Source organism: Sorex araneus, chromosome 8, assembly GCF_027595985.1.
Source record: "Sorex araneus isolate mSorAra2 chromosome 8, mSorAra2.pri, whole genome shotgun sequence".
Taxonomy (NCBI): domain Eukaryota; kingdom Metazoa; phylum Chordata; class Mammalia; order Eulipotyphla; family Soricidae; genus Sorex; species Sorex araneus.
Genome location: NC_073309.1, coordinates 23,159,959 through 23,180,223, shown reverse-complemented (window position 1 = coordinate 23,180,223; position 20,265 = coordinate 23,159,959). Strand labels below are relative to the sequence as shown.

The 20,265-nt window shown below is 60.3% G+C and overlaps 1 protein-coding gene across 1 annotated transcript in view; it reads left to right on the top strand.

Annotated features, from left to right (window-relative positions):
* Positions 1-238: 238 nt before the first annotated feature.
* NLRC5 (NLR family CARD domain containing 5) overlaps positions 239-20,265 on the top strand; it is a 51,912-nt gene continuing 31,885 nt past the window's right edge. Inside the window, exons 1-14 of the mRNA XM_055145638.1 lie at positions 239-334; positions 1,558-1,838; positions 2,486-2,545; positions 6,519-6,587; positions 7,896-9,531; positions 11,070-11,153; positions 11,287-11,370; positions 12,169-12,249; positions 12,350-12,439; positions 13,210-13,269; positions 15,091-15,156; positions 15,761-15,844; positions 18,150-18,233; positions 19,151-19,240. Coding sequence (XP_055001613.1) covers positions 318-334; positions 1,558-1,838; positions 2,486-2,545; positions 6,519-6,587; positions 7,896-9,531; positions 11,070-11,153; positions 11,287-11,370; positions 12,169-12,249; positions 12,350-12,439; positions 13,210-13,269; positions 15,091-15,156; positions 15,761-15,844; positions 18,150-18,233; positions 19,151-19,240 — 2,786 coding nt within the window. The 5' untranslated portion in view covers positions 239-317. The remainder of the gene's footprint in view (positions 335-1,557; positions 1,839-2,485; positions 2,546-6,518; positions 6,588-7,895; positions 9,532-11,069; positions 11,154-11,286; positions 11,371-12,168; positions 12,250-12,349; positions 12,440-13,209; positions 13,270-15,090; positions 15,157-15,760; positions 15,845-18,149; positions 18,234-19,150; positions 19,241-20,265) is intronic.

The following is a 20,265-nucleotide window of genomic DNA, read 5'->3' as shown; positions in this document are numbered from 1 at the left end:
CGGGAATAAACTCATAACCGGGCTCCCTGCGACGGGCCGCTGAGACCCCGCTCTGGGAACACTCTAATGGAGGGAGGAGCCGAGCCCCCGGGCCGGGGTGGCAGGGGGCACGTGGGGCCTGGAGTGGGCAAAGCGGGCGGGAGGAGCGGAGGTGGGCCGGCCGGGGTCGGCCCCGGAGGGGTCTCTGGGCCGTCCGTGGAACAGGGCCTGGAGGATCCTGTTGCTCCTCTCCTAGGGCCTGCGCCATGGGAGCAGCCTGCGGCCAGCTCAGGGCAGGGACTCCGGGAGGCCCCTCGCTGTGACCCTGGACATCGACAATGAGCCAGGAGGCCAAGTAAGGATGGCTCCCCTCCCCACAGCCCTCCCTGCCCCCCTTAGCCCTCCCTGCCCCTCCCCCACAGCCCTCCCTGCCCACCCCCACAGCCCTTCCTGCCCCTCCCCCAATCCCTCCCTGCCCACCCCCCACAGCCCTCCCTGCCCCTCCCCACAGTCCTCCCTGCCCCTCCCCCAATCCCTCCCTGCCCACCCCCCACAGCCCTTCCTGCCCACCCCACAGCCCTCCCTGCCCCCCCTTAGCCCTCCCTGCCCCTCCCCCACGGCCCTCCCTGCCCATCCCCCACGGCCCTCCCTGCCCATCCCCCACGGCCCTCCCTGCCCATCCCCCACACAGCCCTTCACTGCCCTCCCCCACGTCCTCCTTGGCCACCTGCCTCTCCCGCCCGTGCACCCCTCGTTGCCGCAGAGCTAACCAACTCTGCCCTGTTAGCTCTGGTCCTGGCCATGCCCCACCTTTCCTTCTGTTGCTCCTACCAGCAGGTGGTTTGAGAATTCCCGTCTAGGAAGGGGAAGTTTTACTTAAACAGAGGCTGTGGTTTCCATTAGCCAGGACTGAGTTTCTCCATGAGTAGCAGACAGCCCCCAGGCTGGGTGGGTTAGCACGTTGGAACCCGAGATTCCTTATCATGTCACCGAAGTCCAGGGTCAGAGTCAGGCACCTGGACAGTTTGGTGTGCTCACCTCCTGACCCGCAACGGCTGCCCAGTGCCAGCCGTCACGCCCTCCTCCCAGCCAACAGGAAGAAGCCAAGAGAGCGGTAGAACACGTTGACGCCCGTTCCCCTGGCCAAACTGAGTGACGGGGTCTCGCCTAGCTGCAGGGGAGGCTGGGAAGGAGAGTGGACCCCAGATGCCCTCTGATCCAGGCCTATTCGGAGGGGAGAAGGGGGGCATAGACTTGAGGGAACAATCCACCGTCGGCCGTGAATAGAGCTCTGAGCGCAGCACCCTGGGCCCCGGAAGCAAGGACAAAGCACCCTCGGGGGTGAAGAGCGCATCGTGCAGAGGGACAAGCAGGGCCGTTCCCGGGCGAGACACGGGCGGCCTGACGGTGGGGTCGGGGCGGGAGACCCATCCTGGCCAGCACCACCAGGCAGAGGCTCTGAGGCCCCTGAGAGGCGCCTGGTCTGGAAGATCCCTGACTGCTTCCGGGTCGCGGGCCTCCTGGCCCCTCTCACCTGTCCCCCCCTGACCCCGCCCTCTGCCCGCCCCCCCGCCTCAGCCTCCAGCTGGACGCCAGGAACCAGTGGGACCGCATCGTGCAGCTGCTCAGCCAGCACCCGGAATGGCTAGACCGCAAGGTGCGGGCCTTCGTCCCCGACGCTGACCCGGGCTGCGGAGACCAGGGCGCGGACCCCGCGGGGAGGGTCTCTCTGCAGCTGCGGCGGCTGTACACCCGCGGCCCCGACACCTGGAAGAGGTTCATCCACTGCGTGTGCATGGAGCTGAACCTGCCGCTGGACCTGGAGGTGCCGCTGCTGAGCACCTGGGGCCACGAGGAGGGTAAGGGCGGGGCGGGGAGGGGGGCCCGGGGAGGGGGTGCCCCAGGAGGGCCCAGGGAGGGTCAGGGCCCGGAGTCGGAGTCCCACAGAGGGCGTGCGAAGTGCAGGGCGCGTGTCCCGCAGCACACACCCTATTGCAACATGGGCTGGAGATTCGGGGTGGCGGAGGGCCGGGGCTCCCTCCCCGTTACCCCGCCCAGGTACCCGGGGACCAGGGTTCCAGGTGGTTCCTTCCAGCCAGGAAGGAGCCCCGGAAGTCCGAGAGGGCTCGCTCTCTCTCTCTCTCTCTCTCCCCCCCCCACCCCCCCGGGCTCTGGTCGGGACCTTGATTCTCGAGAGGGGCAGGGGCCATGAGCTCGGCGCGGCAGGCATTTTGGGGGGCGCCTCTTGCTTCCACCGCGTGGGGGGCACCCGCAGAGGGGCGCGCGCTCGGCGTGCTCACCTGGGCTTCGACACCCGCGCGTGCTGTGCACGCCTGTACACACGTGCAGGCATGCATACGCACCTCTGCGTGCTCACACGCCACCTCTGGGTGTATAAGCCCGCCGCCACACGCGTCGAGAGTCCCCGTCCTTCCCCCCTTGCCCCCGCCCCACCCTCGCCGGAGCCCACCGTCCCGCAGCCCGCTGCACTGATCTTGTCTTTCAGGGGAGCCCCATGGAGAGGAGGCGGAGGAAGAGAGTTCATATGACTCTCAGCTCCACGCTGGTGAGGCTGGGGGCTGGGGGGGAGGGGCGGGGGCGGCAGGGGTGTGTGCACTAGACCCCACCTCAAACCCAGCGCAGGCTGACGGGGGAGTTCCCACTGTCCCCAGCTGCCCCCAGCCCCATCCTCCTCCAAGTACCCACCCTGGACTTCTGGGCCTTGCCAGGCTACAACAGCCTTTCCTGGCTCGCAAACCCGGGGGTCTGGGGTGGAAACTTCTAGAAGCGTCATCAGGCCTCCGTCGCTGGCTTCACTGGGAGATGCTGCCTTTGACTTCCCCATCCCTAAGCTGCTGGTCCTTGTGGCCCAGCCGCCACCCCATGCCTTGGCTCAGTCCCCTGTCAGGACACAGACACCTGGGCCAGGCACCCCACACTCAGGGTCAGCCTCTGACTGACTTTCCGAGTAGGCATCAGTGCTGGCCACGTCACTGGTGGGGCCCACCTCCACCCCCGAGCAAACTCAGCACCCTGCTCCCTTCCCTTTTTTTGTAATTGTGGCAAAGTCCAACAGAATAGCAACTCGTTACCTTGTTACCGTTTCCCCAAAGTGGACGGTTCTGGTTTTCCATCAACTCAACGTGCCTGTGCAACCTCACCCTGTCCCTGCGCAGGGCTCCTGCTCCCTGTCACGCGGAGACTCCACGGACGCGAGACAAGCCCGAGAGACAAGCCCGTCTCCACCAGGGCCACCCCCAGGGGCACTCCAGGGGGGCCACAGGCGCTAGTCGCGTGAACGGGGAGGGGCGTGGTGGGACGGGGGTTCAGGGAAGGAACCAGGATCAGAAGGGGGTCCCGGGCAGATGAAGGGGAGAATCATGTGCCAGACTATGCGCCCTCCCCCCCGCTGCCCCCCAGCCCGTCACCTCCCTTTGGCTTCCTGTTTCTGGGAAGTGGCCTCCCTGTGTCCCTCCTCGGCGGGAACTGTGGCCTGAGCTTTCTCTCCCTCAGCCACATCCCCGGCCCCGCAGTGTGGGGACCTTTGTCAGAGACGCTGCAGGTTTGCCGCGGGGCCACTGAGCCCTGTCCGCAGCCGAGCCTCCTGCCTTGTGCTGCACCCCACACGCACGCCCAGGGACCCCCTTCAAGGCCCTGCTCCCCGTTCTTCTGGAAGAGACTGCCAGTGGAAAATGGCTTGAGTGTGCAGCAGCAGAAGCCCTTGAATTGTGCTGCTCCTCCTTCTCCTTCTCCTTCTCCTTCTCCTTCTCCTTCTCCTTCTCCTTCTCCTTCTCCTTCTCCTTCTCCTTCTCCTTCTCCTTCTCCTTCTCCATCTTCTCCTTCATTTCCTCCTCCTCCTCCCCCTCCTCCCCCTCCTCCTCCTTCTCTCTTCTTCTTCTTCTTCTTCTTCTTCTTCTTCTTCTTCTTCTTCTTCTTCTTCTTCTTCTTCTTCTTCTTCTTCTTCTTCTTCTTCTCCTTCTCCTTCTCCTTCCTTCTCCTTCTCCTTCTTCTCCTTCATCTCCTCCTCCTCCCCCACCTCCTCCTTCTCCCTCCTTCTCTCTTCTTCTTCTTCTTCTCCTTCTCCTTCTCCTTCCTTCTCCTTCTCCTTCTCCATCTTCTCCTTCATCTCCTTCTCCTCCCCCACCTCCCCCTCCTCTTCCTTCTCCCTCCTTCTCTCTTCTTCTTCTTCTTCTTCTTCTTCTTCTTCTTCTTCTTCTTCTTCTTCTTCTTCTTCTCCTTCTCCTTTTCCTTCCTTCTCCTTCTCCTTCTCCATCTTCTCCTTCATCTCCCCCTCCTCCCCCACCTCCCCCTCCTCCTCCTTCTCCCTCCTTCTCTCTTCTTCTTCTTCTTTTTTTTTTTTTTTTGCTTTTTGGGTCACACCTGGCGATGCACAGGGGTTACTCCTGGCTCTGCACTCAGGAATTACCCCTGGCCGTGCTCAGGGGACCATATGGGATGCTGGGATTTGAACCCAGGTCGGCCGCGTGCAAGGCAAACGCCCTACCCGCTGTGCTATCGCTCCAGCCCTCCTCCTCCTCTTCCTCCTCCTCTTCCTCCTCCTCCTCCTCCTCCTCCTCCTTCTTCTTCTTCTTCTTCTTCTTCTTCTTCTTCTTCTTCTTCTTCTTCTTCTTCTTCTTCTCCTTCTCCTCCTCCTCCTCCTCCTCCTCCTTCTTTCTCTCCTTCCTCTCCTTCTTCTCCTTCTTCCTCTTCCTCTTCTCCTCCTCTTCCTCCTCTTCCTCCTCCTCGTCCTCTTCCTCTCCTCCTCCTCCTCCTCTTCTTCTTCTTCTTTTTTTAACTTTTCCATCTTTAATAGCTATCCATTATTTTTATTTTTAAATTTTATTTTCATAAGGTTGTTCACATTGATTAATTCCATGCAATATTTCAACACCAATCCTACCATTACACCTTTCCACCATCATTATTTCAAATTTCCCCACCACCACTCAAGCCTGCTTGCCACAGGCAGATGCTAGATAATTTATTTTCCATTGCTTATTATGAATATCATGAAGCCCGGCAGACTTCACAGCCACGCGGTCCTGGAATTCTAAACTTGTAAATCACTGGGGTCCGGAGACATCTCTGTAGGGGGCTAATCCATTTTGAGATTCATTTGGGAGTCTCTGGATCAAGGCCTTGACGTGCCTAAATGTCGCCTGGAGGAGCTGGAGGGATAGCACAGTGGGTAGGGCGTTTGCTTTGCATGCAGCCGACCCAAGTTCGATTCCCAGCATCCCATGTGGTCCCCTGAGCACCGCCAGGAGTAATTCCTGAGTGCAGAGCCAGGAGTAACCTCTGTGCATCGCTGGGTGTGACCTGAAAAGAAAAAAAAAAGTCACCTGGAGGCAGTTCGGGGGTGTGACAGCCAGGACCCTGAGGGGCAGGGAGACGGGAAGGGACCAACTGTCCACTTGCCACCACCATGTGGCCTGGCGTCTTCAGGGCCTGTTCCTGTGTACCTGGAAGTTTTTCTTCTGGAAGTCTGTGGCCACCAGGGGTTCCTCTGGAGTGGGTGGAGAGGACACCTGCTCTATCTGAGGCGCCTGGTGGAATCAGCTTGGCATGGGGTCCGGGGTCTGGGGTCCGGAGAGATCTCCAGTGAGCTGCTATCTTCCAGGATTCACTGCCAAGTCTCCCCGCTTTACTTTTTTTTTTCTTTTTGGGTCACACCTGGCATTGCACAGGGGTTACTCCTGGCCCTGCACTCAGGAATTACCCCTGGCGGTGCTCAGGAGACCATATGGGATGCTGGGAATCGAACCCGGGTCAGCCGCGTGCAAGGCAAACGCCCTACCCGCTGTGCTATCGCTCCAGCCCCGCCCCACTTTACTTCTTATGTTGCTTCCACAAATGCTCTTTCCCCCTTCCCTCTCCTTTCTCAATTTCTTTTTTTTTTTTTTTGAGGGGGGATGGGGGCCACGCCTGGTGATGCTCAGGGCTCTCTCCTGGCTCAGCTCTCAGGGGTCACGGCTGGAAGTGCTCCGGGAACCACACGGGGGGGGGGGTGCCAGGAATGAACCTGGGTTGGCCGTGTGTAAGGTGGGTGCCCTCCCCGCTGTCCTATCACTCCGGCCCCTCTTCTCGATTCCCTTCCTCCCTCCCTTCCTCTGCCAGCCTCTTCCAGAAGGGCATTGAAGTGACCGGCGGAAACCCAGGCCCCAGAGAGGAACCGTGAAGGGACGGGAGGGCCGGTGGCGGAGGCAGTGGGTGATGGGACTGGCACCAGGAGAAGGTGCGGGCCTGGCCACACCTGCGGGGAGATGGATTTTCCCCACCGGCACTGGCCTTGACCGAGCTGGCTCGTTGTCTCAGCCTCCCTGAGGGCTTCTCCGGGACAGGAAATCTTCAGCCCGGAGACCGTTCTCTTCCCAGCCCAGGACCCTCGTGTAGACAGGAGCTGGCGCTGGGCTCTGTGCCCGCTGCCCGCCTCCACTCGGCTCCAGTGTGGATGCCTGTGTCTGTCTGCAGCATGTCTGTGGACGGAGCTCCCCAAAGGCCTTGGGGACCCCCCTCAGCCCAGCCCTTCCTGTTTCCAGGCCTCAAGCGTCGCCACCAGACCTGTGGGATGTCGCCCCCCAAGAAGCAGAGCAGGAAGCAGCAGCTCGGTGGGTACCAGTGGGGAGAAGCCGGGATATAGGGTGGCCTTGGCACAGGACTCGGCTCCTGGCCTTGGTGCCCCTGCTGACAAGCCTCCAGGTGCCGGTGACTCTTGTCCTGACGGTTCCCAGGAGGGAAGGACCAGGAGTCCCAGCTGGGCAAGGAGGAGCTGGCTTGGGTGTGAAGGGCCCCCCCGGCCCCCTGACAGGTCACAAGGGACCTCCTGGGGCAAAGGTACTCACGAGGCCTGAGGCTGAGAATGTCCCCTCCTGGTGTCAGGCCTGTCCCCCACCCCGACAGCCAGCCTAAGGACAGGTAGAGCCCCCTCCACGGCTCACAGGGCGACATAGGGCTAGTGACCCCTGCTTTCAAGCCAGAAACCCCCCACCCCACCCCCAGGCTGGCCCAGGGAGCCACAACTGTGTAAAAGAGGCCACAACCTCAGGGAGGTTCACAGGGGCCCCCACTGGTGGCCTCAGAAGGTGCTCAGCCCTCAGTGAAAAGTGGTTCCTGGGGCCGGAGTGATAGTACAGCGGGTAAGGTGCTGGCCTTGCACGTGACTGACCCGGGTTCTACCTCTGTCACTCCACATGGTCCTCCGAGCAGTACCAGGACAGATCCCGGAGTGCAGGGCCAGGAGCAAGTCCTGAGCCCCGCCGGGTGTGGCCCCAGAACAAACAAACAAACAGACAGACAGACAAGCAAAAAGATGTTGAAAGGGGAGGGGCTGGAGCAATAGCACAGCGGGAAGGGCGTTTGCCTTGCACTCGGCTGACCTGGGTTCGATTCACAGCATCCCATATGGTCCCCTGAGCACCGCCAGGAGTAACCTCTGTGCATCGCCGGGTGTGGCCCAAAATGCAAAAAAAAAAAAAAAAAAAGATGTTGAAAGGGGAGCTAGGACAGGGACACAGTCGGCCCCAGTTTGATCCTCAGCACCACATATAAGCCGTCTGAGCCCTGCCAGGAGTGAACCCTGAGCACAGAGCCAGGAGTCTGCCCCGGGCACAGCTGGGTGTGCCCCCAAACCAAAGCAGCAAGAGCACTCCCTAAACAGCTGTTGGAAGGAAGTGCCTCTGTCCCCTCCCCCCATTCTGAACAGAGTCCCTGCATTCCCCCCTGCTGGTGCCAAAGCGTCCAGCGCCCGCTAAGGGAGGGCAGGCCCATGCCCCAGAAGACGGGGTGCTTTCTCGGAACCCCGAGGCACGGGAGCCCCCTGTGTGCCCTTCACCCACTCCAGCCCCCCAACGTGCAGCTGGGGCTCCGGGCTTCCGGGGGGGCCCTCTCGCCCTCACCCCCTCTCCCTGCTCCCGCAGAGTGGGCCGGCAGCTACCTGCAGCGGCTGAGGACCTCTGCCCAGCAGCGCTACACAGCCGACGTCCCCGGGCCCCGGTGGGCCCCCGCCCCCCAGCGCGTCTACGTCCCCCCGATCCTGCAGTGGAGCCGGGCCACGGCGGCCCTGGACTCTCAGGAGGCTCCCGGGGGGCCCCTGACGGAAGACGGCCCCCGCGGCGGCCTCCAGGACCTCTTCCCCGCCAGGACCGGCCAGGGCCCGCGGGTGACCGTGCTCCTGGGCCAGGCGGGCATGGGCAAGACCACCCTGGCCCGGCAGCTGTGCCGCATGTGGGCGGAGGGGCAGCTGCCTCGCTTCCAGGCCGTGTTCCTGCTGGAGTTCCGCCTGCTCAACCTGCTCCCCCGGCCGCTGACGCTGTCCCGGCTCCTGCTGGACGCGGCCCCGGGCCCCGCCGAGGCGGACATGGGCGCGGTGCTGCGGCTCCTGGAGAAGCGGGCGGAGGGCGTCCTGCTCATCTTCGATGGGCTGGACCAGGCCCTGCAGGCCGGCCCCGAGGCCCCCGGCTCCGCCCTCGCCCTCTTCTCGGGCCTCTGCCAGGGCACCCTCCTGCCCGGCTGCCGGGTGCTGGCCACCTCGCGCCCGGGGAAGCTGCCCGCCTGCCTGCCCAAGGAGGCGGTCCTGGTCCACGTGTGGGGCTTCGACGGGCCCCGGATGGACGAGTACGTGGGCCGCTTCTTCGGTGACCAGGCGGCCCGGGAGGCGGCCCTGTCCGTGCTGCGGGCCGGCGGGCATGTCCGGGGCATGTGTGCCGTCCCCGCCCTCTGCCAGCTCGCCTGCCTCTGCCTCTGCCACCCGCCCCCCGGCGGCTCCGGGGGCCCCTCGGCCGCCCTCCCGCCCACGGTCACGCAGATGTACCTTCGGCTGGTGCTCCTCCTCAGCCCTGAGCGGCCACTGCCCGCTGACGCCCTGCTGGGCCTGGGCGAGGTGGCCCTCAGGGGCCTGGAGGCTGGGAAGGTCATCTTCTCCGCCAGAGACGCCCGTCCACCTGTGATGGCTTTCGGGGATGCCCACGGCCTGCTGACCCCAGGCCCAGGAGGCCAGGAGACCAGCTGTGCCTTCGCCTCCCTCAGCCTGCAGGAGTTCTTCGCTGCCCTGTACCTGATGGCCAGTGCCGCTGTGGACAAAGAGACGCTGGCCCGCCACGTGGCCCTCTCCTCCCGCTGGGTGCTCAGGACTGCGGCCAGCCCGCGCCTCTCGGACACCCTCCCCACCTTCCTGGCGGGCCTGGCCGCCCCTTCTTGCCGGCCCTTCCTCAGCCACCTGGCCCAGAGGGACGAGGCGTGGCTGGGCGCCAGGCAGGCGGCCGTGGTGCAGGTGCTGAGGAACTTGGCCGCCCGCAAGCTCACGGGCCCCAAGGTGGTCGAGCTCTGTCGCTGCATCGGGGAGACGCAGGAGCCCGAGCTGGCCGGCTTCAGCGCCCGGAACTTCCCCCGTCATCTGCCCTTCCATAATTTCCCGCTCACCTACGGCGACCTGGCTGCCGTGACCAATGTCCTGGGGCACAGGGAAGAACGCATCCACCTGGAGTTTGAGGGCTGCCCCCTGGAGCCCTGCAGCCCCGAGGCCCTGGCAGGCTGCGGGCAGATAGAGTGTCTGAGGTGAGAGCAAGGGCACGGGAGGCCAGGGGAGGCTACGGGGAAGTGGGACTGGGGGTGAGCAGAGGTTGGTCCGTGGAATGTTACAACAGAGAGGAGCTTCCATGACCCCTGACCTCTGGGCACAGTGAGTGAGCGTCACTCATTGGCTGCACCTCGGGGTCCAGTTGGGTGCATCTCTCGTGGGAGCTTCTGGCTTTATTAGTTTATTCTGGGCTCGGGCCGTCATATCCAGGGGTGCTCAGGGCCCTTCCTGGCTCTGCACTCGGGATTCATCCCTGGCAGTGCTCAGGGGGACCACCTGTGGTGCCGGGGGCTTGAACCGGGGTGACCACCTGCAAGGCCAGTGCCCGAGCTCCTGTCTGATCTCTCCAGCCTCTTCTGACTTAATTTTTATTTATTTTTTTTGGGGGGGCACACCTGGCAGTACTCAAGGGGTACTCCCAGGTTGCTGCTTAGAGGATCACTCAGTGCCGGGAGTCCCCCCAGCCCCCTCCCCCGCCTCCACCAGCACATGCCAAGCCAGGGCCCAGCCCTTTGCGTCATCCCTGTGGCCCCCGCCGTGGCTTCCTGTCTCCGCCTGGCTCAGCCTGAGTCCCCCTGAGCTGTGTGGTCCTGTTGGCGTGGTGGGAGCTGGAAGGTCATTGACGCTCCCGACCTATTTCCTCACCCCGTTCAGTAGCCGGAATGCATCGTCGAGGCATTGTGAAGTGGGCCACAGAGACGGTGCAGGGGCTGAGGGGCTTCCCTGGCACGTGGTCCTCAGTCATTGTGGCCTTGCAACGATCCCCAGCACCACTTGGGGTCCCCCAGGTCCCACCAGGAGTGACTCCTGAGCACAGAGCCGGGAGGAAGCTCTGAACACACCAGTTGTGGCTCCAAAACCGGGAAAACAAAGACAGAGTTATTGGTTGTGAAGTGAGAAGAGCTTGCGGGCAAAAAGAGACGGCTGAGCACTGCACCTGGAGTCCAGCCAGTCTCATTCAGGGCTAGCCAGGAGGTGTTGCGACAGGAACACAGGCCTCACCCCCCAGGACAGGGTCGGATGGCTCAGAGGGGAGGGGGGCATCCAGGGGTCAGGATTGTGGCTCAGCCCCGGGTGGTCAGGAGGGACTTGGGGCCTTTCTCCGGCTGCTGCCTCTCCTCCTCGGGCACTGAGCTGCGTGGACCACGTCAGGCACCTCCGGGCTCTGGAAACGATAAGGCGTGGGTGAGCCCGGACTGTGTGGTTAGCAATGCTCCGTCCCAGACGCCTTGTGGGCACGCCAGCTCTAAGGGAGGCTGAGCACCTCCATCTCTGGCTGGGAAAGGAGCAGCTTCCTGCTTCAGCTCCGTGCCTGTACAATCAGGCAGGTTGGAAGTTTGAGGGACAAGTTTCTGTCTCTGCCGTGTAAGCGTTGCTGCTACTGGGACGGTCAGTACCGTGATGACGACGGCTGTCTGCCGTCACGGCTGTGATTACCTCTACCCTTCAGAGCAGGGCCTGGGGCCCAGCCCGGCCCCACAGCGACCCCCTGTCACTCTGCCTCTTTCCACAACAGCTTTCAGAGCAGGAGGTGCGGGGACGTCTTCGCCAAAGCCCTCTCCAGGACTTTGCCGACCATGGGGAGCCTGAGGAAGCTGCGGTGAGCCGGGGTTTGGAGTCGGGGGGCTGAAAAGCCAGGGGTGCCTGGATCGCCCCTCCCTGCTCTTAGCCGGGACTAGGGCGGGCCCCTGACCAGCCTCCTCCCACACCTGCCCTCTGTGCCGGCCCTGTAGGCTGTCCGGAAGTAAGATCACTGCCTGTGGCATCGGTTGGCTGTTGGAGGCCTTGCTCCTCTGTCCACAGCTGGAAGAGATCTGGTGAGTGACCATCGGGAGGGATTGAGGGCTGCAGGGCCGAGCCACTGGCCAGGTCCTGGAGAGCCCTGGGGTCTGGACTGGAGTTGGAATATTCCATCAGGCTCTGTGTAGGAATTCTTTAGGGAGTCTCAAAGAGGAGAGGTCGACCCGGGTTTGATTCCCAGCACTGCTTATTTTCCCCTGAGTCTTGCCAGGAGTAATTCTTTTTTTTTTTTTTTTTTTGCTTTTTGGGTCACACCCAGTGATGCTCAGGGGTTACTCCAGGCTTTGCACTCAGGAACTACTCCTGGCGGTGCTTGGGGGACCATATGGGATGCCGGGGATCGAACCCGGGTCGGCCGCGTGCAAGGCAAACGCCCTACCCGCTGTGCTATCGCTCCAGCCCCGCCAGGAGTAATTCTTGAGGGTAAAGTCAGAAGCAACCCCTGAGCACTGCTGGCTGTGGCTGAAAAACAAGGAGAGGAGAGGAGAGGAGAGGAGAGGAGAGGAGAGGAGAGGAGAGGAGAGGAGAGGAGAGGAGAGGAGAAAGAAAGAAGGAAAGAAATAAAGAAAGAAAGAAGAGGGGTGGGGGAGAAAGAAAGGAAGGGACAGAAAGAAGAAGGGAAGCCAACAGAGACCTCTCCTCCTAACTGTCCCTGCTGGGTACCGCGGGGCAGGTCACCCGCTTGTTCTGGGCCCTCACCTTGTGTCCTCTGCTTGAGGGTGGGCATGCCTGTCACTCGGCCACCAGCATGTGAACTGGGGCTTCCAAGTGGCCCACCCCTGGGTCCGAGGGACAGAACCTCAACCTCCCCACAGCTTTCAGGACAACCAGCTCAAGGAGAAGGTGATGGACATCGTGAAGGGGCTCCTGGCTCTGCCACGCCTCCGGAAGCTCGAGTAGGTAGCCTTTCCAGGGTCTTCCTCCCTCGGAGAACAGCAGGAGCCGGGGGGCGCCCTGGGAGAGGAAATCCCCCTGACGCCTCTACCCCACACGCAGCCTGAGCCGCAATGATGTCTCGGTGGCCACCCTGCTCGTCTTGACAAAGGTGGCAGTCACGTGCCCTGCCGTAAGGATGCTGCAGGTCAGGTGAGCGAGGGTGAGATCCTGGTCTCCAAGGTCCTGAGAAAAAAGAGAAGGGAGAGGGGCAGAGGGGGGCAGAGGGCGACCCAAGACTGCCAGCTCCACCGCATCTATGTTTCCCTGGTCCCTCTAAGGCCTAGCCCACAGCATGGCACAAACCATGAGGACATGGTAAAAATGAGAGGAGGAGCGTTAAGTCCAGCAAAGTGACGGAGGAAGAGATGAGCAAGGGGCGGGGGAGGGGTGTCGCTCTCCACGGTGCTGAACGCACAACGCTGGGTTTTGTCTACGCCAGGTCAAGTGCCCGGCTCCTAATCCCGAAACAATGGTTAGACTCCTAGAAAAACTCTCAGCGGGGAAAACTTCAATGATCGATGTGGTCAGAATTGCTTCCCTGACCTCTTAAAAACACTCATAGTTTATCAAGTAAGGAGGAAGTCGCAATTTTACAGACTTGGAGTTCTCTTGCCTGTTCAATCATTTCTCTGCCAACACAAAAAAAAAAATCAGCTTTTGCCTGGGGATATGGTGCCAAGGAATAGAATGCCTATTTGTATGCTAGGAGGTCCCGGGTGTGAGCCCTGGCATCTCACGGTGCCTCCAGCACCATCCTGGGATTACACTCCGGCAAGGCTAGCTGTGGTCCGAAACAGAAAGCAAAGCCAGCCAAACAAATATCCACCGGCTTTCTCTGCAAGTTTAGGGGAGCCAGGGGGAGGGAGAGCTGTGCTGGTTTCCACCCCCCGAGTTTCATAGCCTGGCATTTACCCCTGCAGGGAGGCGGACCTCGTCTTCCTTCTCTCCCCACCTGCAGAGACAACCGGGGATCTTCAAAGGTAAGAAACTAGCCGGAGCAGGTGGGGGCTCATTCTGATATTCTGATAACTGATCTGAGTATGGTGACGGGAAGAGGAGTCCTGGAATGGAGGACGGGGGTAGGTTCTTGATTCAAAGAACAGATCACTGCTCAGTGTTGGCAAAGGACTTTAATTCCTCGAATATCTCTTGTCGGGCTGGAGCGATAACATGGTGGGTAGGATGTTTGCCTTGCATACAGCTGATGACCCGGGTTCGATTCCTCCGCCCCTCTCGGAGAGCCCGGCAAGCTACTGAGAGTATCTCGCCTGCCCGGCAGAGCCTGGCAAGCTACCCATGGCGTATTCAATATGCCAAAAACAGTAACAACAAGTCTCACAATGGAGACGTTACTGGTGCCCGCTCAAGCAAATCGATGAGCACCGGGATGACAATGACAGTGATGCAGTTAATATCTCTTGGCTGTGCCAACGAAACATTCCCGGAAGTCTGAGAATGAGCCGGATTCAGGTAGTGAATGAAGATGCTGTGAGTTTGGCAGGGGAAACTCTTTCTACCAAAAATGGGGAAGGCGATTATGGCCCTCTACACAGCTTCCACACGGGTCCCAGCTCTGGCCAGCTTTGGGGGGCTAGGGAAAGAGAGAGCGTGGCTTTCCCACGCGTTCCTGCTAAGATTCAGAGACAGCGGATGCTGTATGCCCTTGGGCAAGTCTTTTCCTGCTCTCTGCCTCTCATTTTCACCTGCATAAATCTCAGCAGGCATGTTGTCATTTCCCCCTTGGACTGATGTATGCCAAGTACAGCAGCCGCTAGACACATGTGGCTGTTTAAATCGACAACAGTTATATGGGCCGGATCGATAGCATAGCAGGCAGGGCACTTGCCTTGCACATAGCCAACCCAGATCCTATCCCCAGCACCCCTGATGGTTCCCTGAACCCCTCCAGAAGTGATCCCTGAGAGCAGAGCCAGGTGTAGTACCTAGTATCTAAGTACAGCTACATGTGGGCTCCAAAACAAACGAAACAACTAGAAGGAAAATTCCAGTTTATCAGTTGCCCTATGCACACTTCAAGTTCATGGCCATGGGTGGTCAGTGACTGCCATAGTGGATGACACAGATACAAAATGTGACTGTTGTCCTAGAAAGCTCGGGCCCACAGCACTCCATGCTCCCTGCCTTCTGGCTGCCAGCTGGCACATCTGCAAATAAAGATGCTCACATCTTAGACAATAGCTCCTTAATAAGGACCACTTTTGTGCCAGTACTGGGCATTTGACCCTACACTACATCACTCAGTCCTTCAGTCGCCCCGTGCACTGGGGCATGTCTTCCCATTTTAGAAAAGAGAGCTTGGAGGGGCTGTGGAGGTAGTGCAGGGGTTGGTGCTTGCACACCACCAACCCAAGTTCTATCTCTGGCACCCTGTATGGTCCCCGAGAACTGACAAGAGTAATCTCTAAGCACAGAGCCAGGAGTAAGCACTGAATAGCTGACTGTGGTGTTCCACCCCATTGCTGCCAAAAAGAAAAAAAGAAAGAAAGAAAGAAAAGAAGAAAAGTGAAAAGGAAAATGACTTGGAGATTGAAGGGTGGACCGACTTGCCAAGGCCACCTCCCCACTGTAGTGGAGCCCGAATTTGAATCCAGCCTCCTTTTAACCTCTGTCTGTTCCTGCTGCTCTGCTGGGTAGCACCAAGGGCACCCTCAAGCCATCATCGTTGTTACTCATTTCCTGTGGGTTGGTGCCACAGGGTTGGCAGCCCCTGGAAGGCCAGCGAAGAGGTTTGATCCTTCAGACACTGGGCTCCAGACCAGTGTTTGCTTTGTTCTTGCCAGAGCCCCAGACCAACCGGGAACTGCCAGCCAGAAGAAGGAGACCCAGGACCGAAGTCTGAGTCTCAGGTAGGACTCGGTTGACTTAAGGGGAGGGAGGGGGCACGAAGGGAGAGCCCCTCCCCTGAGCAGCGATTGCAGCAGTGAGAGAAGAAAGAAAGAGCAGAGGTGGGCAAGGGGAGGCCATGAACTAGGAGCGCCTGTCGCTGCGATACTAATAGCTCCAATCCAGAGGGCTCTGTTCTACACGGGATCGGTGGCTTATACTCATTAATATTCGTAAATATTCCTTTGAAAGCCCTCAAGGTTGGCGTGAGAGTCCAGCAGGTAGGACGCTTGCCTTGCACATGACTGACACTGCCTATGGTCCCCCGAGCCCCACCAGAGTGGTCCCTGGGCACAGAACCAGGACTAAGCCCTCAGTACTGCCAGGTGTGGTCAAACAAAACAAAACACATTCCTTTGTAAGTTCTATGAAGCAGACATTGTTACACCCATTGGATGGGGGGAAACTGAGTCTCAGGCAGGTTGAATGCCGAATGAGGCCGGGATGAGACTCAGGTCTGCTGGCTTCCTGCCTCGGCAGCTCCCGTGTCTGGTGACAGCCTGCAGGGCGCAGGAAGACCTGGTGTCGCTCCTTGCCCTGAGCTCTGGCCCGCCGCTCTCGCCGCAGGCTCCAGAAGTGTCAGCTCAGGGTCCATCACGCGGAGATTCTCATCGCCCGTCTCCAGGAGGGCCCCCAGCTGGAAGAAGTGGAGTGAGTATTAAGGACAGGGCTGGGCAGGAAATGGGGGCTGGAGAGAGGGGGGCCCACGTGGGATGGACGTGGGGGGATGGGCGTGCTTCCCCAGCCAGAACTTTGGCATCAGAACACGCCAAGAGCTACTGCTCTGGAGTACGTGTCCGGGTGCTTGAACATGTGTCCTGACTGAGCCCTCACGACCCTGTCAGGTAAACGCCGAGGAGGAAATGAGCTGCAAGAGAGGGTAGGGGTGGAGGGAGGGGTCCTGGGAACATTGGTGGTGGAGAAAGGGCACTGGTGGAGGGACGTGTACTCGATCATGGTATGACTGAAACATAATCATGAAAGTTTGTAAGTCTGTAACTGTATCTCAGGCAATTCATTTGAAAAAGAGAAGAAGACAAGAGAGAAATATGAGACAAAAACAAGGGGTCGGAGGCTCGCAGCCTCTCGGTCTGAGAGCCCCGACTTTCCAGAGTATTCCATATTTGCTGTCTTAAACCAACCTTCCTCAGAAAACCAAGTGTTAACATTTGCAGACATTTGCCTGCGGTGTTGATCTAACCAAGCTAAACTTGTGCATGTCAAAAGGGAACTACTGTGTGACTGTAGCACTGTCGCACTGTCGTCCCCGTTGCTCATCGATTTTGTTTGAGCAAGCACCAGTAACGTCTCCATTGTGAGAGTTGTTGTTACTGTTTTTGGCATATCCAATACGCCATGGGTAGCTTGCCAGGCTCTGCTGTGCGGGTGAGATACTCTCGGTAGCTTGCTGGGCTCTCCGAGAGGGATGGAGGAATCGGACCCCGGTTGGCAGTGTGCAAGGCAAACGCCCTACCCGCTGTGCTGTCGCTCCAGTCCCACTGTGTAACTAATGGGAACAAAAGTCTCTAGAATGGGTTTATCTCAAAGGACTCTTCTCTGGGAGAAGCAGGGGAGGTAGAGTGACTACAGGACCCCGGCTTTCGACTCACAAGGCCAGCTGTCTGCGGTCAAAGGTCCCATAAACCACCCATGCAGCCTTCCGCCTTAGTCTCTCTGACTTAGTTCTTTTGTTCCCATGGCTAAGGTGCAAAATCTTCATGAGAGGTTTGGGCTGTGTTGTCTGATCTGGTGCTGGGATGGCAAAGCTTGTTCATGTACCACGTGAATCACTAGCATCCCATTATACAGGGAGGGGACACGTGACTTATTCTGTATTTTGACCTGAATGAAAGGAAAGGTGAAATCAGGAGCATGGACCTATAGCCCATCAGGAACTAGTTCCTCTGCATTCTTGTCAGAGGCTGGTAACCACAGGGTGTCCGTGGTGGGGCTGGGGGTGAGTGCAGAGGTCAGCGGTGAGCTGGCATGCACCTGACCTGGGCTTGATTCCTGGCACTTCCTCATCCCCAGAGCATCACTGGGTACCGCCCCGACATCCCCAGCTCCATCCGGGCGGCCCGGATTGTCCCAGGTCTGCCGGTCCCAAGCATCACCTCACCCTTGGGCCCTTGTATGGAGCCATCGAGAATCACAGCTGACTCCCCCCCATCCCTCCCTCCACTTGGGGCCTCCTGAGCACTGCTTGGGAGTCAAAGAAGCTTGTATCTCAGATCTGGACATTTCCCCCTCCCCCACCCCCAGTAGTTCTCTCCGCTGCTTCTCCTCTCTCTGTGCCAGGACCCTCCTCCCTGCCTCTCTTGCCACTGAACTCCTAGTTTCCCTATTAACCAGAGCAAATGCCAGAGGGACTTTCCCTGATCGCCCAGACCGAGCCACATGCCCTTAAATTCATGAGTTTGGGGCTGGAGCGATAGCATGGCAGGTAGCACATTTTTGCCTTGCACGCGGCCGACCCGGGTTTGATTCCCAGCGTCCCATATGGCCCCCTGAGCAGCACCAGGAGTGATTCCTGAGCGTAGAGCCAGGAGCAACCCCTGTGCATCACCGGGTGTGACCCCCCCCAAAAAATCATGAGTTTGGCACAAGAAGCCATGTTTCAGGTCTAGATATAAAGAAGTGATAGAAGATGGGGTCCTGAAGTCAGGGGCTCCAAAGCCCCGGCTCCCCTGGGAGCACAGCACCCTAACTGCTCTGTGCTCATCAGACGACAGAGGGGGCTGACGGCGCCTCGCCTCTTCGAGGGCGTGACGGTCAAGTGTGCAGGCACTGCAGAAGCACCAAGCTCAGTACCAGCATGTGACCCGTCTCCCAGCATCTGTTAGTGTGAAGGCTCAGTGACTGGACTCAGGATTGGATTTAAGTGGGGGAGGGACTGCGTGAGGCTGGAGGGGGACCCTGCTCTTGCAGCACTAACCATTGGGCAACTCTGCCTCAGCCTTTCAGGGAACCACCTGGAAGATGAAGGCTGCCGGCTGATGGTGGACGCCGCAGCCCAGCTGGGCATCATCAGGAAACTGGAGTGAGCAACCCCCACCCCAAATGGAACGGTGCCACTGCTCCGACCCCTCCCCCCTGCGCCCTGCGTCTTCTCTGGCGCAGCAGGTTGGGGTGTGCTCCCAGCCCGCCCTCCCGCACTCTGGCCCGCCCTTGCTGTTGTGGAGAATGTTTCTAGCCCCTGTCCCGGCTGGTCCCTCCAGCAGCCCCGAGAACAACCGGGTCCAAGCGTGTGTGTGTGTGTGTGTGTGTGTGTGTGTGTGTGTGTGTGTGTGTGTGTGTGTGTGTGTGTGCAGTGCAGGTGGGGGCTGCCTGGGTGCAACACTGGGGTGTTGGGTGTCTGGGTGAAGAATGGGTTAGGGCGGGGGGGGCCGTGCTGGGGTTTAGGGGAGGGGTGTGGGGTGCTGGGGTGGACAGAAAGGGGAACGGCTGTCGGACATGTTGCTCCCGTGTGGTACGAAGTGGTGCAGGGTTGGTTGGGTGGGAGACTGCGGGGCAAGGGTTGCTGGGACCGGGTGCCCGAGGGGTGTGGCGTTGGCATCTGTTACTTCCTCTCTTACGTTCCCGAGACGGCCGGTCACCGGTCACTTCCCCTACCAGGGACCGACCTCCTGGGCCCTGGGCCCTGGGCTTTGGTCTCAATCCTGGCTGTGCCAGGAAAGCCACGAAATGGCCCTGGGTCTCCGGGCGGGATGGACGCAGTGACCGTGACCAGGAGGGCCAGCCTCAGAGAGGCCTCAGCAGGGGGAGGGCTCGGCCCGCAGAGACCCCAGTTCTCTGAGTGGGCCGGGGGCCGGTGTTCTCGGCTCATCCTGTGGGCCAGGCTTCTTGGAGACCCACAGGCATCCCCGAGAGGAAGGGGCGGCGGGGGGGGGGGGGGCCGAGCTGCCTGGGCAGGGTCTCCAGCAACCCCCCCCCCGCCGCTTCCCTGCCTCCCCGCAGCCTCAGCAACAACGCGCTCTCCGAGTCGGGTCTACACTGCGTGCTGCAGGCGGCCAGCAGGTACCGGACGCTGGTGGAGCTGCACATCAGGTGAGAAAGCCCTGTCCACGCGGTCCAGAGGCAGGACTCCTGGCCTCCTCTGTCATTCTCCCTCGGAGCCCTTGGAATCCTTCCGGGCCCCAAGACTTGGGGACCCCCGTTCCCTGGTGCACCTGCTCTAGGCGAGGCCACCCACAGTCTGTGGCCTCCTCCAGAGAACAGCCCTGGACCCCCGTGGAGGCCACGCCCCACCCTGGCCCCCTCCCCCCATGAGTGGCCGCTGACGAGTCTGTAGTGGACAAGCGCTGTCTCCCCAGCTTCCCCGTGGGGGCGTGTGCAGGGCCCACCCTGAGTGGTGTCCTCTGTCCCCTGTTGGTTTGTCCCAAGGGACCAGGCGACACGTGACCCACTTTCCCTCGCACGGGCTCAGGGCTGCTTCTGGGCACCCACCCTGAGGACCGGGTCCAAGCATGTTTGTCTAAGCCGGGGCCGAGACCAGAAGCCAAGAACGGCCACCCCGGGGGTGCTCTCCGCTGAGGAGGTGCTCCCGTTTAGACAGAGTCCGGGGAGGGAAGGAGCAGGGCCACCCCAGAGGGAGCAGAGCGGACCGCAGGCCACGGTAGATCTGAAGCAGGCCCGGGGGTTGGGAGGGAGACGCTTCTCAGAGCCTGTGCTGGTTCCCTGCGGGAAGACCGGGCGTGGCTTGAGTAACCGGAGCAGCTGGACTTTGATTAAATAAACTGATATCTCCGGAGAGAGAACTCAGTGGAACCATAAAGATGAATGACATCGGGGGCCGGAGCCCTAGGACAGCAGGTGGGGTATTTGCCTTGTACACAGCTGACCCGGATTCAACCCCCTGCACCCCTTAGGATCCCCTGAGCCCCACAGGAGTGATCCATGAGCACAGAACTGGGAGTAAGCCCTGAGCACTGCTGAGTGTGGCCCCCAAACCAAAATAAATAAATAAATAAACAAACAAACAAACAAACAAATAAGTAAATAAAAGCATAGAGCTTGAGGGTGGAGAAATGAACACACACAGTTCTTTAGTTTGTCATAGTCCCGGGGGCGGG